The sequence below is a fragment of the Cuculus canorus genome, chromosome 8, assembly GCF_017976375.1.
Source record: "Cuculus canorus isolate bCucCan1 chromosome 8, bCucCan1.pri, whole genome shotgun sequence".
NCBI classification, from domain to species: domain Eukaryota; kingdom Metazoa; phylum Chordata; class Aves; order Cuculiformes; family Cuculidae; genus Cuculus; species Cuculus canorus.
Window position 1 is genome coordinate 15846302 of NC_071408.1, and position 22728 is coordinate 15869029.

The 22728-nt window shown below is 40.0% G+C and overlaps 1 protein-coding gene across 3 annotated transcripts in view; it reads left to right on the plus strand.

Annotated features, from left to right (window-relative positions):
* SLC44A5 (solute carrier family 44 member 5) overlaps positions 1-22728 on the plus strand; it is a 103350-nt gene that overhangs the window by 36013 nt on the left and 44609 nt on the right. For 2 of the 3 annotated variants that reach the window (XM_054072929.1, XM_054072930.1), the window contains exon 2: positions 17824-17872. In XM_054072929.1, the coding sequence (XP_053928904.1) occupies positions 17824-17872 (49 nt within the window). Of the gene's footprint in view, positions 1-12060; positions 12533-17823; positions 17873-22728 lie in introns of those variants that run through there. The other variant, XM_009563501.2, reaches the window with a different exon arrangement.

Genomic DNA, 22728 nt, shown 5'->3' on the forward strand with positions numbered 1-22728 from the left:
GGATCACTGTTCAAATAGTATTGTTCTTTTTTATTGTAGTACCTGATAATTAAATGCATAGAGACATTATTTTCTGCATCACTGTAACAATATCTCATTAATTGTATATGTTGGAAATGCTGACAAGTTCCTTTAGGAATGAAGCCCTTTAACTAATGTTGGTTTACTTTCTTATTAAGTCTTTATTTTCTAGGAATAGAACCTGGATCAGTGGCTGCATAACACGTGCCTTTAGGAGTCTGTAGAGACAGAAAACATAAGTAGTCACAGTCCCCTTCTTTTGTTCAAGAACACATTTGGCTTTGTTTCAACTCAACCTTTTGATTCCATAGGATTTTTTATGAAGACAAAACAGAGAATATAGTGAAAGTCTGTTTTTTATTAATAAGCGGGAAAAAATTGGAACAAAGGGTCACTTCTCACCATTTCTAAGCAACTGTAAGGGATGTATTTGCTCAAATAAACTCTTAAATTACATCTGCCTATGTTACCATTTTGTGAATATATTCACTGTTCCAGATACACAGAGCCCTTGTTAACACTGTTAAGACTGCAGACCACAACCTACAGTAAATGTCTGTACTGACAGAAATGAAGGCAAAATAAATGAAAATGTGGCTGCCTATTAAAATGCTAGGTATAATTAACATAACCTCACAAACTCCACTTGTAACTGCCTGTCAAATGGTTCAAAAACAACCATGGAGAACTGATGCTTTGTTCATTATACCAGACAGTGTACTGTACAGAGACTGCTTTTAGAAAAGCAGGCATTCATCATTCTGCATCTTTTGTACAGTGTTATATAGACAAATTTTAACCTCTGCTAAAGCAGCAGTTGTCATAAGTCACCAAATCTCCATCTGAATAGTTTTCTTTATATATATTTTTTTTAAAAAAAGAAGGTCTCTACAAGGTGTGTGTATCTATACAGAGAATAGCTAGGGAGTTAGCAAGTGTCTAATAGTAAGACTTTCTAATCTTATCCATGAGTCACTCGTTTTCTGGAAAAATCTGTTGTTTGCCTAACATTCTAATCAGTCTAAAGCATAACCAGTTAATTTTGTATTCAAATATCATAGAAGACACTGGTAACCAAGTGCAAATTTGGTCATGCAGTTGGACTTTCACATGGGACTGTGTGTGCGTGGTTCATAGAACGCACTTTGTAAAGTAAAGAGAAGAAAAAACTTTCTGGCTTTTGGAAATGCTTTAAACTGTCACCATAGTCATTATATGCTAATTTTTCCAGACTAACATAGTGTAATCTGCCAGATATTGCTCTGCATAAATGATCCATTGGTGTTTTAACGTGGTTCGGGTAAAACAACCCTTCCAATCACTGTGGAGGGCATTCTTTTAAGAGAAAATGTTTTACTCATGTTAAGTATGCTTGAATTTCTGCTGTGTTGTTCGTAGAGAAGAATGGATTAGTCCCTGTATGTAATCAGTGTGCTGTCAGGGCAGGGTTTGCCTAGCAGCTGGCTGCGAGCTCTATGACTTGGGTCAGGGCAGGGACGTTGGGTCCAGAGGTGACCTGGGGACCAGGAGCGAGCCCAGGACAACAGCCAGGCTGCGGCGAAGGGGCAGGGCTGGCGTCAGGATGAGGGCCAGGTGGAACGACAGAGTACAGCAGCTCCATGGCTGCATGGCTCACTCCCTGCGCGCCTCGTGGCCCGGGTGGCCTGCGTAGACGTGGCTGCCATGCAGCAGGAGCTGTGACTGAGGCCTCGGCGGTGCTGCCCGGAGCCTCTCTGCAGCCAGGGCAGGGCAGGCAGCCACAGCTGCGACATGCTGCGTGTGGCCAGGCCACCGTGCTTGAAGGGCTGTGACCTGCCCTGCGCTTGGTCATCTGTGGTCCAAAATGCTGTGCCTGAGACCTGAACTGGGGCAGAAAACATCTTGCACTCTTTCCAGTTTGTCAGTCTCTGTTGGAAAAAATGACTGGCTTTATTTCAGATGTGAACTGAACAGATATGTGGGGAGAACTACAGAAAACGTGTGGCAACAGCTTGCCAAAAAAAGACAATTAATGCAATAGTAATGTCCAAAGACTCATTAAGGAGGCTGAGTAATATTTTCTAATTCCCCAAGCTATGCAGGGAGCTTTTCTGTATGTGTTTCCATTTTCTCCTTTAAACAGCTAATCGTAGCTGGGTGAATTTTCTCATGGGCTGGAGGGCTGAGGCTGGAGTTTCCAAAAGCCATGCGTTAAATTATTAGAAAACATTTTTCAGAGACTTTGTGCTACTTTGTAAGAATGTACTTCATAGATTTGTGTCCTCTTTTCCCCCAGAAAAATGGACTGGGGTGGTGAATATTTGTGTATTCTAATGAAAAACAAAAGCTGAGAGACAGTAGTTTGTTGAGTGAATCAGGATATCTGGCTTGCAATTTTTAGAAATCGTGATTTCTTAGTGTTATTCAAAGAAGTGCTACTTCATGTGCAAACTTATGTCACCAGGCTGCACCAAGGGTGACCTGATGTCATTTTCCTGGTTTTGTACTGACCCACACTACAAAGTTCTTATTTAAATACTTCTACTCAAGTAGAAGGAAAAACATATTTTGTAATGCTACTTCTAGTACTTTGTTTGCATCTAAAAGAAAATTTGACTTTGCAGAATAAGTTGTAACTTGTAGGTACTACAGAGGCTATAGTAGTTGTTTTCTCGTGGATACTTAGTATTAAAAAATAATAGGCAATAAGAGTAGATTTTAAATCATTATTTAATCTTAGTTCTTAAGGGAACCTCTGTGAAAATATATGAAGTATATGAAAATGTATGGAAGTAATTAATTGCATAGAACCAAGCTTCTGTCTCACAGAAAATGATAGTCATCATCAAAGATCAGAGTCCACTACAGTGCTAAATATTGAATGGGATAAATCTTGTTAGTCCTGAAGATGTATTCTGAAGGAGTATTAGTAGTCTGATTTCTCCTTCACAATGAATCACAACTTGTTCTAGATCTGAAGGTTATCTTACTGAAATCAAAAGGAAGTCATAAAATAAGCATCAGGCTCATTTAATTTGTAGTAATAGTGATGTACTTTTTATTGATATTTTCAAACAACCAGAAGATTATTTTCAAATTCCTATGTTCACCTGCAGGAATACAGTTCTTCCAAAGAGTGAGGTCATATTTGTAAAAGTGAATTCAGCAGTTGCTGCGCGTGCTCATCAGGAGCACTGCCTTAAAGCGGCTGAAATGGAACAGTAGTACATGTGTTCCACACCAGGAACAGAATCTCCAAGACATGAAGAGCCAAAAAAAGGCAACGAAGCTGAAGCTGAAGTAACTGCCTACAAGATGTTGATGTCTGAAATGTTGTTTTCAAGACACAAGCTGTATTTTAAAAAGTTAAAAGAAAAGAGAGGGAAGGAAAAGAAAAAAGGATAGAACCTTATCTTACTGGTTTGCCATTTGAGAGCTGGATAAACCATCATGACTGACAAATTAAACATTTGTTACAATTGGAGTTATGGAAAAACATGAGATGCCATAGCTACAGATATTTTAGCAACATGTTCCACTGGGGTTTTTTATTCTAATTTTCACAGAGAATGTTAGCTCACCAGGCAAATTCAGCTAACTGAACCCAGGCTGCCACTGGCCATTCTTAGTTTAAATAAGCAGCTGTTAGAAGAGGCCTGGTGTGCGGAAGAGGGGAGTCTTCAAAACTATGCACTGCTGTCAAGGCTCTGATTATTTCAGTTTCAAGATGGCTTTTGTGTGTTAGACACTGGTTTATTCAAAAGGTTGTGGGTCTGACTGTCCTCTTGCTTACAAAGTTATTGAATGCATTTGTGCAAATAAAATAGTAGCAAATAGATGATTTATACAAAGTCCGGAATAATCCAGCTTTTGTTTCCTCCACCTGACATTTTTGTATGTGAAAATGTGTATAATTGTACTTCCTTTCCAGTAGAAACATTGCAGTGGTCTATTTATTAATGGTAAATGCTGATAGATAATACCCTCCTTCTGAGGTTACGAAAGTGTTATTTTAATGTTATTTTAATGATTCATAGAAAAGGTCTCAGATGGTGTAGTGTGTGCACACAGCATTTTGCAGCATAAGATAAACTAGAAAAGGTCACAGAGATATGTAATTGTATAAAGCATTTGGGGCTAGTGACTCAGCTAAGAGGAAAAAAAAAAAAGTTATTAGCTAGCTGTTGTCCTAGATCAGCTGGAGTAAAGCATTAAAGCAATCTAGAAATGGAAACCTCTGGCATTTTCTGATCCTGGGTAGAAGCAGCTGATTCTTATTTCGAAACATCACTTTTTCCAGTTAAAGCATCATCAAAGACTGTATTTTAGATGCTGTTTTTTTCTAAGGCATGAGAGTATGTTTCAAACCAAGCACCCTTCCTAGATGGATAAATAAGGAAAAATGTTGGGGAAAGGAGATATTTAGCAAAAAGATAACAGCTTGCTTTTCTCTAGAGCTCACCCACTCTTCTGGGCCCAATCTCATGTCGACGAAATGTCTCATAGAATCGCAGAATAGTTGGTGTTGCCGAGAAGAACTCTTCCCACACACTTTGCTCCATTTTGGAAGCATCTTGGTAACTGTGTCTTTGCTTGGAAATTCCACAGAAACTGTGGCTGCAGTAGTCGCAGAACAAGAATAAGAAATGGAAGCTGGAAGACAAAAGCACAGATATGATTTCATCCCTAAAGATGTGGGGGGGACAGCTAATAAACGCATTGAAGTAGGAGCCTTAATGGTGCTGTGTTGGTGATCCATACTGCTGACAAACTTACTGTTTGATGTTTAGAGAAATGTAAGACCTCCACTGGCTATCAGTATTCTTGATTGCATGGCAGAATTGCAGTTTAGTGATCACTTAAGTTGTAGGATACTGACTGTATGTATTTCCAATCCCCTTTCTGTGGGTAGTTGTTTGACAACTAGTGTATTTTAAAATCTGCCAAATAGCCTGCGTTATCACTGGTATCAGAAAAATGTCTTTGAAGTTTTGTCATATCATGCTGTTCAGACAGATTCCAATGTTTTGTCTAAGCTTAAGTGACCAAGCACAGCATGTTAATTGTACAAGGACCACCTCACAAAAAAAATTACACAATTCTTGGACAAATGGATAGTCAACTGGGTGTATGATGTATTGTCATTCACTTTGTCTTGTGGCTATGACATGGAGAACTTCACGCTTCTTCAGAAACATGAGTAATTGGGACAATGCAATAATATCTATTTTAAAGTTTTGAATTCTTAGAGCCTAATTTAGTGCTTGGTTTTCTTACCATGGTGGAAAAAAAGTCAGCCTTCTCTATTAGATTGTCACTGACCTCAGTATTCCAAGGCAGTTTCTTGATAGTACAAACATACATGGTGCTTATGGCCTGTACTGCTTGGTAAGCAAAGGATTCAATGTGGTGAGCAAGGCTGGTGCAGAAGCACATAGTACTTTGGTCTTCTTGAAGCCTTTTTAAACCCTTGTCTTTCACTGTGTTATTCCCCCGCCCCCCCCCTTCTTTTGTCATATCCTTCAGTAAGGCTTGTGGAGGTGATGCTTAGTTTGTGAGCTGTGCCAAATGCCCTCAGCTCCACTGTAGTCAGCAGCAGTCATTTTTGAAGCTCAGACTGGATGTGCATGGAGAACCGTGGCTTGTATGTGAAGATTTGACCCTGTAACTGCATTAAAAAAAGTACAGTTATGTGATGAGGTTACCTGTTAGTCTCATCTACAACCTCCTCTTCCCTCTTCACCCTTCAGTTTTTTGCAAGTCATGAGCCAGTGTCAGCAACATAAAGGCAGAACTGGATTCAGATACCAGAAACTCTGTCCTGGTTTAGCACCCTGTGTCCAGGTCAGCGGCTTAACTGGGCAGCTTTTAGTCCCAGTCACCTCCCACAAGAAAGCTGGAAACGAACACTAGAACAGCTTTAATGCAGCAACAACAATAATAAAAGGAAGGTAACAATATTGATAAGGGAACAGTAAAATATATAGAAGCATGCAAACCCAATTGCAACTCCCCAGTGACCACATGTTACCACTGATTCTGCCGGGCAGGTGTGGTAGATGTCCTGGACTGGGCTTGACAAGAGACAGGAGCTGGACTTGGGAAAATGTGGATAGGTTCAGGTGCAGTCAGACAGGTGAAGTCCTCCCTGAATATCAGCCATTGAAGAGGAGCAGTGGCCCTCCTGATCTCTAAGCTTTTATCCTGAGCATGACATGTATGGTATGGAATTCTTCGTTGGCCAGACCTGTCCTATCTTGACTCCCAGCAAACTTGACAGCAACTCTGGGGTGCCCTTGATTTAAGTGTGAGCAGTGGCCTCTCTGCACCTCAATAGCCCATTACCTTGGTGAGAACTACCAGACTTATCACTTCTAGAGACAACCACTTCTGAAAACTGTGTTGGTAAGGTTCAGCAGCTGAAGTTTTGTAAGAAGCTTAGCTGAGAAGTCAGAGAATATGTTCTGCTTTACCCTGAACCAGAACAGAATCATAGAATGGTTTGGGTTGGAAAGGACCCTTAAAGGTCATCTAGAACAACCCCCCTTCAGTGAGCAGGGACATCTTCAACCAGATCAGGTTGCTTAGAGTCCCATCCAACTTGGCCTTGAATGTTTCCAGGGGTGGGGCTGATGGAGAGCTATAGGAAGAAAGGAATGTGTGGACGTGGAAATGAATTGCAAGAATTGTGTGGGAGTGGTTACAGAATGTGAAAGATGGAGCATTTAAACTAGTGACATTTGTTCTGCTGTTGAGCCACAACTTTTTTCCCCTGTGTTCTGAGAATTTCAGAGAGGGAATGAATTCACAATAGTCTGATGGAGTAGCGAGTATATAGCAACATGACGAGTTGTTCCTTTGGGTGTGCAGCTTATTGGAGAATTTATTGCACTGCACATTAATAAAAATTTGCCTATTCTGGTTGCTATGTGTTACTGCAGTTTCTTTTTGTGAGTTGATTAAAAACCTATTGTAAAATGTGTTGCTTTGAAATCTGGATGACTGTCATATGATAGAGCAAATGGTTTGCATTATCATTAATGACTTTCCTCTTGCATTACTATTACCAATGCAGTCCAAGTCACCAGTTAGATCTTTTTGAAGCTTTGCATTCTGGGAATTTCTAAAATGAGATGAGTGATAAGAGTACTTTTAGCATCTGGCAGAAAAAATAACTTCTCTGTAATACCATAAGAAGAAATTTTCGATTGAAACATTAAAAGGAAGGAAAAATGATTTTCTCTTATTGGAAAGAAAGAGTTTACTAGTCTTGCTGTAAGTTACATATGAAATATTGCAGAAGGGACAGGATTTTTGGTTGATCCACTGGGAGGTACCCAATTGTATATGTAACTGTGTTCTTTCTGACAGTAATTCCAGCAGCTGCATGGAGGACCTTTCTATTCACACATAAGGGAATGCCTTCCAGCCTACTGTTCTTAAGGGCACGTCCAGGTCTGAATTTAGGTCTCTTGCATCTTTGAGTTGGAGCAGTCTCTTTGTTGAGTGGGAGACAGGGAGACAAGCAACATCATCTCTTCTGGCAAAATGCCCTGTTGGTGTTTTTTTGTTTTGTTTTGTTTTGTTTTGTTTTGTTTTTAATAAAGACTCCAGGGAAGGATGCGGGGCTGTGAATTTTGCCCATAGTTATGTACCCAAGTACCTGTAGAGAACTGAGATGAAGACACACATTTATTCAGTGTTTTTCTTCTGGCAAGTTAATCACCCTCTGCCTCAGGGTGCTCAGTGCTGCTATCCTGCTTTGATAGACTTCTCTTTCGCTGTTGTTAGATGGCCTAAGTGACACAGACCTGTGGATTCCACTGTAAGAACCCAGAGTCCCTCTTTAGCTGATGTTAATCATCTAATGTTAACATTTCTGAAGTTGTTTTATTGTCTCAAATAACTCTAGTGGTACCATTTTGTTCAACCTAAATTAATGTTTCACATGCAAAGGCAGATATTGTATTCTGGTTTTGGATATTTACTTCATTAATTTGTAATGTTCAAGGTACCTGAGCTCATATGCATGTGTGGCCACATGAAGAAACAACCGGGGGGATCTCTGTCTCCATGCAAGGTTGTTGCGGCCCAATCTGGGATGTGACAAGCGGGCTCTGGGTCCCCCTGTGAATTTTGAACTCCCCCCAGCTGAGTAAGGTAAATAGATAACACTAACGATTGGTCTAAAAGATAATTATTCTCACAGGCAAAAAATCTTGGGAATAGGAAAAACATTGGCTTATCAAGCCCTCGATAGGAACAACAAGGAGGAGGAAAAAGATAGAAGGAAAGGAGGAAAATAAGGAGGAAAATAAAGAGGAAGTAAAAGAAAAATAAAATTCACCACCCGAAGGCTCCAGTGCTGAGAGAATCCTTCCAGGATGATGGGTGCACCAATGGCCCCTCTTGCAGAATGTTATTTATAGTTTTTGGTGGGTCTGCACAGTGCTTTTTCTAGGAATGCTCTGGAACTGAGTCGGGGAGGGGGCTGCTCCTTCCAGAGGGCTCTCGCGGCAGTAAGCGCAGCTGGGCTGCATGTGACAGTGAGATACGTTGTTGAAGGACACTGCCTCTGCTGCAGTCTCTACAGTGGTTTAAGGCAGCCGAAAAGAATTAGTCTCTTACAAAGGTTTCCAACAGACATGACATACATAATCTAGCCTGTGATTTAATATAGGATCAAGACATGAAAACTCTAGTACAGTGATTTAATGCAATGATATTGCTAACTCACATTTTGACGAGTGGCATCTGTTCACTGAGACTTTTATGCTGAATTCTCAGCTTTAAGAAGATGAGCACATTTAATTGTTTTTCTGGAAAAAAAAAAGTCTGCATGAATGGCTAATAGGAAATTAAAAAAACACCTCCTCACAACCCAATGTCAGAAAAGTTTGTCTTCCTTGGGATTTAAAAATGGATTTCAGGGTAAGCAGTATTCATCTCCTCATCAGCTTTTCTGTGTGAAGGAGCAACATACGGAAAGAGTGATATTGTCACCATAAAAGATACTTCTAAAAAGGCTACCATTTAGTATGATTTACTAGACTGTAGTAAAACCTTTGACACTGTTTCCCACAGTACTATCCTAGAGAAGCTGGTGGCTTGTGATTTAGACAGGTGTCCTCTCCACTGGGTAAAAAACTGGCTGGCCTAGCACAGAGAGCTGTGAACAGAGCTAGATCCCAGTGGTGGCTGGTTACCAGTGGTGTTCCTCAGGGCTCCGTGTAGCGTTGGTTCTGTTTAATATCTTTATCCATGTTCTGGATGAGAGGATTGAGTGCTCCCTCAGTTTGCAGATGGCACCAAATTGTGTGGGAATGTTGATCTGCTTGAGGGCAGGAAGACTCTGCAGAGGGACCTGAACAGGCTGGATTGGTGGACTGAGACCAACAGGATGGGGTTCAACAAGGCTGAGTGTCGGGTCCTGCGCTTACACCACGACAACCCCAGTTAGTGCTACAGGAATGAGTAAAAGTGGCTGGAAAGCTGCTTGGTGGGAAAGGACCTGAGGGTGTTGGTCCACAGCAGCTGAACATGAGCCAGCAGTGTGCCCAGGTGGCCAAGAAGGCCAACAGCCTGGCCTGTGTCAGAAACAGTGTGGCCAGCAGGACTAGGGAGGTAATTGTGCCCTTGTACGTGGTGCTGGTGAGGCTGCACCTTGAATCCTGTGTTCAGTTTTGGGCTCCTCACTACAAGAAAGACATTGAGGGGCTGGAGCGCATCCAGAGAAGGGGAATGGAACCATGGAAGGATCTGGATCACAGGGGTTATGGGGAGCGGCTGAGGGAGCTGCGGCTGCTCAGTCTGGAGAAGAGGAGGCTGAGGGCAGACCTCATCGCTCTCTACAGCTCCCTGAGAGGAGGTTGTGGCAGGCTCTTCTCCCCAGTGACAAGCAATAGGACAAGAGGCATTGGCCTCAAGTTGTGCCCGGGGAGGTTTAGACTGGATATTATAAAAAATTTCTTCACTGGAAGGGTTGTCAAGCACTGGAAGAGGCTGCCTGGAGCAGCAGTGGAGTCCCCATCCCTGGGGGGATTTAAAAGCCTTGTGACTGTGGTGCTTCAGGACGCGGTTTAGTGGTGGAGGTGGCAGTGTGAGGTTTAAGGTTGGACTTAATGATCTTAAAGGTCTTTTCCAACTTATGTGATTCTCTGAGTTATTGCACAGGACAGGAATCATAAGTGTGCTTTTATTATAATTTTTGTGTGCACCACTGTATGATCTCATAACAAACAAGTTATACCTGAATGTTTCAAATGGGGAAAAGAGAACTGTATACCTGTAAACCAGGTATATTATTGGAAGAGCTGTTTTTATGTCAATATCGACCTTTTTTGTAGACACTTCTGTCCTGCAGTGATAATGTATTATTTTATATTACTAGGATCATTAGGATGTTTATGAATAAGTAACACTACATGTGACTTACAATGTACTGTAAGATTGCCTAAAAAAACCCTTTAAGTAAAATTAAATTGAGTGCTACTAAACAGTAGTGCATCATAAACATATATTTGGAAAACTGGACTCTAAACCTTGCAAAGATTTGGCTTTCATATATGTTCAAGAAGTTTCTTCTTCTGAAAGGACAGACAAATTGTGCAAGAATTGTCTTATTTTTTTTTGTGTGTTTTTTTCCTACTCCTACACAGAATGGAAGGGCAGAAGCATCGCAACTGTCATATGATTTTTAAGGGAAACAGCAGCTGGGATGAATCTCATTCAGTCCTAATACATCCCGGGGATTTATTAGCAGCCTAATTAGTTGTTTTGTGAGCTTAGTTGGTTTGAGCACTGAATTAGCAGGTTGTGCACGCCTACCCTGGAGGCGGCGTTGTTATTGCTGAGGCGTTACAGAATGCTTCAAATTGCTTTAAAATAGCTGCTTGCTCCAGTAGAGGGAAGCAGCACGTGCACATACCACTACAAAAATACTGCTCTCTTACAAGCTATGCCTGTTCTAGCCACAGGCACCTGTAAGCGTTGGCCAAACACCAAGGAAGAAACCTGAAGGAACTGTATTTATTGAAGTAGAAATAGCATTTTATTAGAATTGGGTAGTACTCTGTTGACCGCATGCTGCGTGAGTGTGTGTGTTTAGCACTGCCTGTTCAGAGTCTTCTGTCACTGTACCAGAGGTGCAGGCTTGTAGGATCACAGTGACTTTGCTTAAGGATAGCGTGTGAACTTGTGAGGCAGTGACATGTGAGAGTTCAGTCAATGGCTCATATTTAACAAAACATCAGTCTGCATCATCGTATTATTTTTATTTTCATTTACTGATACTGGGTACGCTAAATATCTTACTCAATAAACATTGGAACATTGTTGTTAAGTTCTGTAATAACAAAACAGGCTGTGACTTCGCAGGCACTGTTTGTGAAGTATAACATGAAATCTCTCTTCTTTATCATTGTGAGCTACACAGTGACAGGGTTGACTGACAAACATTATTTTTTGTTGTTCCTGCATGTCATTTAGCCCTGTATATAAAATTATAGTAGGAATTCATAGGCAAGTGTATGTTTCTCGTTGCAGAATTCTACAATTGGTGTTTTGATCACCTTCCACAGAGAATGGCAATTTCATACAGGTCAGGATCACCACATGGGGTTTCTGTTCTTCAGTGGCTAAAAGCAGAGGTTGTCACTTTTTTTTTTTTTTTTAAATGGCTTCATGCTTTCAGATTCACACACTAACTGCAGTGCCTTCTACTGCCTTTCACGATAGGTCTTCCACGATCCAAACTAACACCACTATGACTTTCTAGCACTAACTCTTCAGTTCTGCACTTTTGTGCTATGCAGAAATATGAAATGTACATTTTGTTAAGAAAACAATTTAGTAAATTATGACTGCTTCTACAGATAAACAGTCCACTTGACAAGAATGAAAATTTGCTATAGGGCAGACAGTTTACATTTTAGACTTATACATGTCAGCATAAATCCTGTTTTTCCTGCTTGTGTGGCCTGTGCTTTGGGGAGGTACTCAGGGGTGGAGAGGAAGGGAGGCCTGGCTGGCTGTGACGTGGAAAGGCTGTTTAGCTGTAGCACAGATTAGAAGAGCACAGTAAGGACCGATAGTGTGATGCCTTATTATCTGTTTGCAACTCATCAGGTTTTTTTTCAATTGTATTGACTTCCCTAAGATCATTTTACTAGTGACACTCAGGTGCTGATGTCTCCCTTTCTGCTTACACACTGTAGCTTACTTCAAGCTGATAAGAGTCATTCCTCTTCCTTCCTGTTATCAGACTGGCTTGGAGTAGGTGCCAATGCACAGAATGATATCTTTCTGTTAGCAAAATGACCTGCCTTTGTGAATTTCTATTCCGAATGGAGAAGTCCGGGTCGCTCAGCTTTATTTTGAAATCTATTTAAATAGTATTTTTGTGTCTCTGTGCTTGCTGGTGAAAACGTGCTAGCAACACAGGAGTCCACAGTTAATATCTCACACGGCTTGTTGAAGTGATCCGGGTACAATAACATGGACAGAGATGAAGAAAACTACTACGGAAAACACGGTAATTGCCTGCTTTCTTAAGACAATTCATAAGTACCTGATCTAAATCTCATTTATTTCAACTGAGTTATTTCAATTGTCTTTAATGGGCTTGGATCCAACCTCAAATAGTTTTTCATAGCTTTTTCTGTTGTTAGCAATATCCTGTTTTTTTTCCTGGCATGACATTTGTAAGCTTACTTAAATTGCAGTTCAAAGGTAAACTATGTGTATATATTGTTGATTTTTATTTTAAATGTGTAATCTAGATTTCTTTGGTGGGTTTTTTTGTTTCTGTTTTTTGGGTTTTTTTTAGTTGTTACAGTACAGAACTGCAGTAATTAAAAGCATCTGCTGTTTGGAGTCAGAATTGGTACATTAAATAGCTGGTGAAATATTGTAATGATATTGTAATTTAACACGCAGAAATAAAGCATTATAAAGCTACCTGTGAACTAGATCTGCCTCATCTGGAAAGAGTGATTTTCTCAGTTTTTAATCCTAGCAAAGAATTGGCAGTCATTATCCCACACCATTGCTTTCATCCTTATGCCTACCAAACTCCTAAAGCTTGGAATTTGATTTCTAAATAAGTTTGGGCTTTTATAGCTAAGGAAGTAACTTGCTTTTACCAGGAGCTACTTAAATACAAATAACGTAAATAATTTCCACCTCACCTCATTTTATAAAGAATGATGGTAATTAAGTAGGGAATTTGCTATCTAATTTAGAAAAATGTGAATGAAACAGACAGCATTTTTTTTTTCTGTGGTTCCATGATGCTATTTTTTCTGTTGTTCCGTGATGCTATGATCACAGTTACTGTGTCATATGTTTTGGTAAGGAACCTTCAGCGATACTACTGACTACTTTTGTAAATTCAATTTTAGTAAATATTTAACTCAGAATAGTTACATTTCCTACATAACCTACCATATTTGGCAATGGATTTACATCAAGAGCCCAGTGGCAGAGGAGGATGGTTTGAACAGTTTTGTCCTGTTGCCATGCTATGGTGAGCACACTGACTGCTGGCAGCGAGGAACAGTTCTTGGAAGAAGTTTGCAGTACGGCAATTATTTTGCTGCTGTTTGCAGCTGTTGCTCCCTCACAGCATCCCTATGCTGGCCTGATGGAGGTGAAAGTCTGTGTTTGAATCACAGCTCGTTTTCTGGAGTGCTTGTCTGGTGTGGGTTTTGTTGTTTTTTTTTTTTTTTTGCCTATTGATTGGTGGTTATTGGTTTTTGTTGTAGCAGTATGTGGAGTTCACTTGCTACACTTTAACATGATCTGTAAATATGTTAATCTTTAGACATAGGCTTTCTTTGTTCCATTTCAGAAACAGACAAATATGATATAATACCAAAATTTGAGCTATTTACAATGTTGGATACTGTTAATAATGATCGGCTAATGGAAAGAAGGACACTTGTGGAAACACCTTGCATCTTTCCTAACTGGTTACAGTATAAAACAATTGTGCTTAATGGCGACATTCTGGAAGCTCAGGAGATTGCAACAGGGTTTCTCAGCACAGGGTCACTGGAGAGGCATCTGTAAGCAAAATATAAGTGTGTGGCTTCCCTGCTGGAATTCTGTCGGGTTTTTGAAAATCTAGCTTGTTGTCATGCCAGGGAGCTCAGAAATCACTCCTTTCTATGTGGAAAGCAAACAATGCATAACATGAGGGAAGATAAAAACCAACTAGGATGTTAAAATACATTTGGAGCATGCTAGGTCTTAGCTGGCTGTAACCAGACAGTTAAAAGAACGTGGGGCTGGATGGACTTGAAGAGATCCATTTGGCTGTCTCTGTGCTGAAATGTGGTACGTTTTCCTATTCTTTCCCCAACAAAAAAGAAAACAAAAAGATGTTTGTCTAATCCATTCATAGGAAGCTTAGAGTGAGGAAAATTCAGAAGTGCTTGGAAAACTGTTTTGGTGTATAAATGCCCTTGTCTTGTCAAAAGTTTCCCATTGTCTGATCTAAACCATCTTTGCTGTAATTAAATTAGGCTTCTATCTCTGGGTAGAGGAAGCTGAGAAACTGGATCCCTGTCATTTTGTTCACAGTATTGGAAGACTGTATGTTGTGAGGGGGGGGGGGGGGGGGGCTCCTCCCCTTAATCCTGGTCATTGAAATTCGCATTCATTTACTGCGTTTTGTAAACCTCTTAGTGCATTCTTTTAATCAGTCCTTTAGTCTCTCCAGTTGCCTCTGTCTTTCTGAAATTCTAATCCGTGGTCTAGAAATAGTTATTCAGCTGAGGGCATTGCATGTCCCTGAGTGCAAACAACAGTGACTTCAGCAGTCATGCTCACGCTTCTTGAATGAGTTTTGCTTTTTGTTGCAAACACATCACTTTACTGACTCATATTCTGTTTGCACTTCGCTTTAATCCTCCAGGATTTTTCTCAACAGTGTTGCTGAAAGCAAGTATTGCGTATGGATTTGTGAATGGAGTTTGTCTTTATAATGTTGATCAGTTTAGGAAAATCACTTTAAATTGCTAAATTGTATATCAAAATCCCTTTGATTCTGTCTCCAGAAGTATGTTGACCCTTGTCGCCTACACAGTTTCAAAGTGTTTATTCTACTTCATTGTTCAAGTTGTTAAGGAAAATACTGAACAGCCTTGGAAAATAGAATCCTCCAGCAGTGGAACAGAGCTAACCACTAAACCAACATGAAGGAGTGAGAACTTGGAGTCTTGATGGACGATTAGTGAAAGTGTTTGCCCCAAAAAGCAAGTAGACTTTAAGTAAGAATTTTTAGGAATGGACTGAGATCAAATAGAAGAAGTCATTATATGATTGTATAAGTCACAGCCAATATTTGTAGTGAATATCCTGTGCTGTTCTGGCCCTTTGTTTTCCGGTGAGATACAGTAGAACTGAAAAAGGTGCAGAAAAGGGGTATAAGCATGACCGAAAATATGGAATGGCTTATGTATGAGAAACAATTGAACAGACTAAGAAGATAGACTGAAGGTATACAAGGGAAGAGGGATATAATAAACTATAAAATTATTGGTAGCATGCCATGCAGGTATGAGCTGGCTGGTGCCAAGCTTAAAACAGACAAAATGAGGCAGTACTGCAGTACTTTCATTAACCTGTAGTACTCTCTGATGTAGGGCATTGCAGATTATTTAAGTATATGCAAGTTAAACAGAGATTTACTAAACAAATGAGTAAGAAATTCATCTACAGCTATTAAATACAAAGTCACTACCTTTGGTTCAGAAAAGTGCAGTTGCAAATCTCTGTAATTGCAGTTTTACAGAAATGACACTGTTTGCTTTGGTTTTGTATTCACCATGGCCCTATGCTACGTGCGGGCTGTGGGTTCACTGGATTTTCCTTGTGAGCTGGTGTGGCTGTTCGTACGTGTTGGACGGCAGTCCTGAAAGAGCAATGAACAGAGCTCACTTCTTTAGGCCTTATGGCCAGAACCTGTCAACAGGGAATAACGTCACAGACTCTGAAGTGCTCTGGGGAAAATTATTTTGTAGAAATACTTACTTTGTAGAAATTGCTATGCAAAAAGATTTTCCAAAGTACAGGTTTTGGTCCAGCATTAGGTATTGTGTATGGTACATTTGCCTTCTGGACCCTTATGGCTTGCCGTAGTACCTGTGTAACAGCGTAGCTCCACTCCCCTGCATTGGTGTCACACAGCACTCCACCAAAGCTTTTAGCTTTCCCAATCTCATCTATGTTAAAATGTGTTTGTTTTATGAGCTGGCTAAGGTGGACCTGAACACCTCAGATGAAGGGCAAACAGAATTTTATTATCTGCTGTGTTTGTTGTACTGGTCTGTGTGTATTTTGATAAGGTTTATGTGATGGAAACCAAGAACAAAGTCTGGCATTTAGTTAATAAGTAAATTCTGCTTTTGAGAAATTGCTGAATTCTTCTCTAACTTAAAAAAACAAGTATTTTTTTCTTTGTTTTAGGCTGGTAGCACCCTTTAATACCAGCTGTATTCAGAAGACATCTTTAAGAAGCAGTGAGGAAGCACTCTGAAACAGTAATTTGTATTGTAGCATGGACATTTAAATGAAGAAGTAATTTTTCATTGCACAAAGTTTGGTTCAGTAAATCTTTGTAATTACTGAACTTAAAAAAAAATTCCATAGAGCTGAATAGCTGGCTTCAAAAAGAAAATCCAAATCCGTGTCTGCTGAATGAAGAACTGCTGCTTTTTCTTTGTACAGCAGTTGGAAGCTTGAAAATTTAAATTCTGCCATAGTTTTTACTCTTTCCCAAGTGAAATCATATTGTAATTAATCTATTCAAGTCCACATTTGAAGCACAGATTGGTGGACTTGTCTTTGGTGGTTTCTTAATATAGTTTGCTTACGTGTAGAGTGAATCAATTGGAACAATGCTAGCCAGGAGAGCCGTGTGAAATAAACAGATCATGTTTTGCTCCTCATCTCTGTAAACTCCGGCCAGATGTTACTACCTGTTTCTAGGAGGGATCTGACCTGAGCTGCTAGTCCTTCTAACAACAGTCGGGTTCAGTGATGTATGCCTAACCAACTTTGGCTTTAAAACCTGCTTCCTACACTGGGATATGTGGTGGGTGCATCCACCTGAGAGTTAGAGAAGATATGTGAAAGATGCGCTCTTCTGCCTGCTTTGTGGTGCTGTACCTCATCTCTGGCTTTGGAGACACTTGGGCAGTTATACTGCCTGTGCAGGGTCCCGTAGAGCAAGGTCAGCATTGCATTTCTGCAGTTTCCAGCTGTGCTTTGTTGCCTGATAAGCCCAGTGCAAAAAGGGGCAAACCTGCAACTCTGTGTCCTGTAACCAAAGCAGTGGGAAGTGAGAATAACTCTGCAACTCTCTAAGTATAACAGTAAGTATTAACATGACTCCAAACTGTTCCGTTAGAGAAAAATCAGAAGGGCTTAGCCTGGAGCCCAGAGATATGGGTTCACTCAATCACTGCCAAACACGCTTAGCATGTGACTGAGAGACATAATCCTCTTCTCAAATATCAGCAGCTTTCTGCTGTGCACACTTCACATAGGTGTAGTGGTAGAATGTACATTAAAGGTAGTTTATTATGTACTAAGTGTGAGGCCCGCGAACGTTTTAGGCTGGAAAAAAAAAGACTTTGATCTCATCTACAAAATGGAGATAACTGTATTGGTGAATTACTGATGTTGTCTGCATGAAATTATTTTAACAGAATGGATTAAATAGGAATATTTGGAAGATGTTCTTCCAAGACTGCTGTTAACACACCTCTCTCCTTTTAAATAAAGACACATTTTTATACTGTTTTATTTTAAATGCAGGTGAACCAAGGAAATTTGACCCGAAGTTCAGAGGACCTATTCATAACAGGTAAATTTCTTAACTCATTCTATTTAATTCTTTTGGTTTTACGGTGAACCGGGGATACAAAATTTTCTTAACAAAACTTATGAATTTGATTATCGGGTTCTTTTAAATCTGGAAGACAATCCGTGTCGCCCCTGAGGATGTATGATTACAAGGGAATATTTGACTGTGTATTCTTAAGTTCTTTCAATTTGAATGCCAGTTCTCTGTGCCTCATGTTGCCTGATCCCTGCTGTTTTCCCCGGTGCCGATAGAAGTGAGGCCTATTTGAGATGGCGTTATGTTCTGAGGTGCCATGGCTATACGATGCTCCCTGTCTTGTTCTGTACAGCACTGAACTGGAATTCTGGCACACTCTATTCTTCAGTTTGCAGCTGGTTTTCCTCCTCCCATAGTCACCTCATCAAGGGATTTACTTAGCTCTATCCAGAGTACGGCCTGGGTGTGCACCATTGCATTTATACTGGGGCTGGCCAGCAGGGTAAATCCCTGGCAGAAAATCGGTAGCGCCTGAGCAGTGACAGCAGCAGAGTTCTGTCAGCGATGTGGCTGGATGTGGCGGAACTAAGCCCTGAAACCCTTTCTGGACTGAAGGGGTTTTACATTTGTGAGGTGTCTCTGAAGTGAGTGAGTCTACTTACAGCGTTGCAGACTGCAGTCAGATCCTAAAATATTGCAGTGTGATGGTATTTTTGAGCAGTCTATTACTGTGCCTTTCCCTCATGTGCATGAGAAGCAGTGAAACTGGTGATGGTATGCCAGAAGGGCTTCTCTTGTTTTACTCTAACTGAATGATACAGTTAGTAAAAACTGGGTCTATGCTGTGGCTTACTGTTACATCTGTGTAGTTGCTGAGACGCCTTCTGCAGTTCCAGGTTTATTTATGTGCTTTCTAATTGTACACTCCACAGCAGCTTCTTAAAAGCACAACCAAATGATTACAACGCAACACTAGTACACCACATATATTCACTGCACTTTATAATGCTTTGGTGATATAGAATTGTTGAAAGCAATATCAATATAAAATAATATAATATTTAAAAGATCAGTTCGCTAAACATTAAGGGTATGGCTTTGTTTTATGGTAGACCGTGGATGCTTATTGAGCATCCTTTGCAGTGTGGTGTGCTTGAATTCACATTCAACCTACTGTTTCTGCAGGATACCCAAACGACTTACCTGACTGGGGTCATCCCTGCAGCACTGTGCAGGACACTGTAGACTTACCCTTGAAGGAGCTGAAGATTATTATTAACTTTTCTTAAAGACAATGAATGAACTGGGATTTTAAATTCATTTTTCAAATTACTAAGATTAAATGATTAAGAAACCGCAGTTTTTCAAGCAATAAAGACTCTGGTTACTGTGAACAAATACCTTCTCAGAAGATACCCCGAAGAGTTCAACAGGAGGAAAATGGGCATCTTCCCCAGATTTGTTTTTTACTTTAGGGCTTCTCACTTTTCTGTAGGAGAAGAGATGCTAAGAACCTGAAAGCATACATTTTTGTCCAGACAAAGGAGTGCTAGTAAAAAGTATGTGGGTAGGGATAGAGCTGCTGGTATGCCTTGTTGTAACTGACGTATCTCTGTGTATTGTGTGGGTGGGGAAACACCTGTCTTTGCTTTCTCCTGATAAAATAATCTGTCTTGCTCTTGATATTGTTATCAGTTTTCATTGATCAGGGAAAAAGTTTGTCTTTGTTTTTGAAAAATGGTGAGCAAGGATTTTAAGGGAGATAGGCTGCCAGTTGTACACATCTGCATTGAAAAGTGCAGAGACAACTGGAAAAGGTCACATGCCATCATCATGACTGCTGAAGCTGATGCATTTTTAGAGGTGCTCTAGAGTAAAAATAATGTTCTGAAGTTGTTAACGACCAAGCTATCCCCCAAACCGCTAAAAGCCTGAAAAACTGATAATCAGAAAGCCGAGTCTTAATAATGGTGTATTATTGTCTGTTAAAGACTGGATTCCTACCACCATTTTTGTCAGATGTACCCTTTGCAAGGGGGTTCGTTTAGCTGAACTTTCAGGTTTTTTTAAATAGAGCAGAGCTGCTGCCCGTGGTTGAAGTGAAGGAACAGTGGTGGGTAGGAGGCAACGTACCTAGTGCTTTGCTAGTACCATTGTTCTCAAGGAAGTTGTGGATAGAATGTGGTATCTTTTGTGCAAACATGTTTTTATTAAAAAGGATTAAAATGTGGTTGTGTTGGTTGACTCTGAGCCAACCAGCTAATGAAGAATCAAAATGATGTTTTCAAGATGATGTCTTTTATTAGTATGACTACATACTGCAGTTCTTTCAGTTTTTTCCATTATCATTCCACACCATTCAAGACTGCCTCTGTTCTCCATAGGAATGTTCATGTACAGTGAAAGTATGAGTTGGAAAAGTGGATTGTATCTAGCCTAAAAGGACTTCTGAAACATACGTCAGTGTTACAGAGCCTCCTTCCAGAACAATCTGGCTTGACTTTACTGAATAGCGAAGCATGTCTGTTACCTCCTAAAAGGTTCAGCATTTTAAAACTTGAGTTAAATTGCTCAGAAAGCATCTAAGAAGTAATGAGGAATTTGTCAGCGTTTTCCCAGATGTAAGTGCAGCATAGAGAATAAGTTCTAAACTAGTGTTTACTGTCTTTAGTGAGAAGAATAAATTAGAGAAACAAAAATTATTTATCAATTTTATCTTTGTCAGCAGAAAATTTATGATAGAGAAGAGCACAGGAGCCTTGTGGTACTCACTTGAACACACACAGTTTTCATCTTTGCAAGATATATTTCTTCCTTTCTAAATGCTAATAATTTTAGAAATAAATGGAAATGTTTGTTTAGAGAGTTGATCCTAGTTTGAGAAGTATCTTTATGATACTGCCAGTGAGACTTTGGGTGCACTGTGTATAGGAATGAATTTATGTGACAGTTTAGGGATGTTACTAAGTGTTCATCTATGTGCATTACTACCAGGAAATACTTGTAAGGTTTTATATATTGTATCCACCAAATTAGTATATTTACAGGTTGAAGCAGTAGCCTTGCAATTTCTCAGCTCAGAATGATGTAGCAGAAGTTTTGGTACACAACTTTCTGGAGGTAAAGAGAAATTTCTGGTGTCAGTCTGAGCTGGAGGTGTCTACCTTCCTCACACTAGATCTGATGATCAATTTAATTGAATTTGTATGAGACAAAATGTGGCGCAGCTTATTTTAAGTCTAAGCTGTCCCTGATTCCTCAAGGGCAGAAATTATCTCCAAGCCATCTTTCCCTGCCCCCAGAGATTCAGCACTAGGAAGTGAGTAAGGTGAGCACCTCTCAGATTCTGGATGTATGTACACTTGTGTCACAGCCCTACAGCTGTTTGTCTGTCTTTCTGTCTCGCTTTCCTGCTGGCATTGACACAATCTGTCATACTGAACTTAAGGTGGATTTGTCACATGAGAAGAGGGCTCTGTTCAGTGGTGTCAATACTTCATGCCAATGCCAGATGAAGGGGAATATTGTGGGGAAGACCTGTGAAATTAAGGGCTCATAAGGAATTTTAACAGAATGTGTTATGCTTCTTTAAGAATAAAAAAGCATTTCTTCCAGCAGCATCACCATAAGGGGGCTCAAATATGTTTGAGGATAAATCAGTCAAGTACCATCACACAGGTGGGAAACAAGCTTCTTTTTTTTAATGCAATTATACTACTTTGAGTATATAGTGAAGTGTCACCCTCCATTTAGATTTTGTCTAAATTCATACAGTCAATACAGTCATAGCATATGATTTTAAGCTGCATTGCCAAAAAGAAATTAGTAAATCGCACTTTCAACTCATGTCCATTTTTGCAGAGTTTGTGTTAAGTCTTTCCCTTGCCCCTTGTTCCATGTAGTTCCTTGTGGGTTTCTCCTATTTGTCTGGCTGGTTAGACACATTGTAGATGTTTTTTTCTTGTTATGTTTTAAAAACTCCCAACACCTCCTGGAGTATCATTGATTGTTCAACTTCTTTCTAGAAAGTCAATGTTCTTATTGAGACAAAGATCACCTTTTCATCAGTGATTAGAAAATGTAGTTAATGGATTCTCATTCAAACTGAGCATCGGTAATTTTCCATAACCATTTATCTATCTTCTTTAACAGTTTGAAAAAACCTAATAAAAATTCCTGACCTTAATTAGCAATACAAACTTCACCTTCTCACAAATTTAAATGTTTTACTCATACACATCCGTGCAGCACATAGCTTGATGCTGTGGTTAATATTGAGATAATAAACAGTTTTGACATTTACATTATTCTTTGTGCTTTTAAAAATAAGTAGCCTGCTAAAGGTGGTACTTAGATGACACTAAGAATCTACCATAGATAAATAATAGAATCATAGAATAGTTTTGGTTGGAAGGGACCTTAAAGGCCATCCAGTTCCAGCCCCCCTGCCATGGGCAGGGACACCTCCCACCAGGCCAAGCTGCCCAAGGCCCATCCAACCTGGCCTTGAACACCCCCAGTGATGGGGCAGCCACAGCTTCCCTGGGCAACCTGTGCCAGTGCCTCACCACTCTCATGGTGAAGAAATTTTTCCTTGTGTCAAGCCTAAGCCTGCCCCTCTCCAATTTATACCAGTTCCCCCTTGTCCTATTTTTCTTGCTACTGGTGTTTTATTGGTCCATATATGTTTTATTGCATGTTGTTGTGTGTATTGACATAACATGCCATGCACTTGCTCATACATGTGGGGAAGCCTGCATATTTCTTTGAATTATTGCTTTGTGCTGTTTGGAGGCATACAGTGTCTACAGAGATATAGAAATATGAGCTTTTCAGAACTAAGCAATACTTCCATAAGCACGGTGCCTGTAACTAAAACA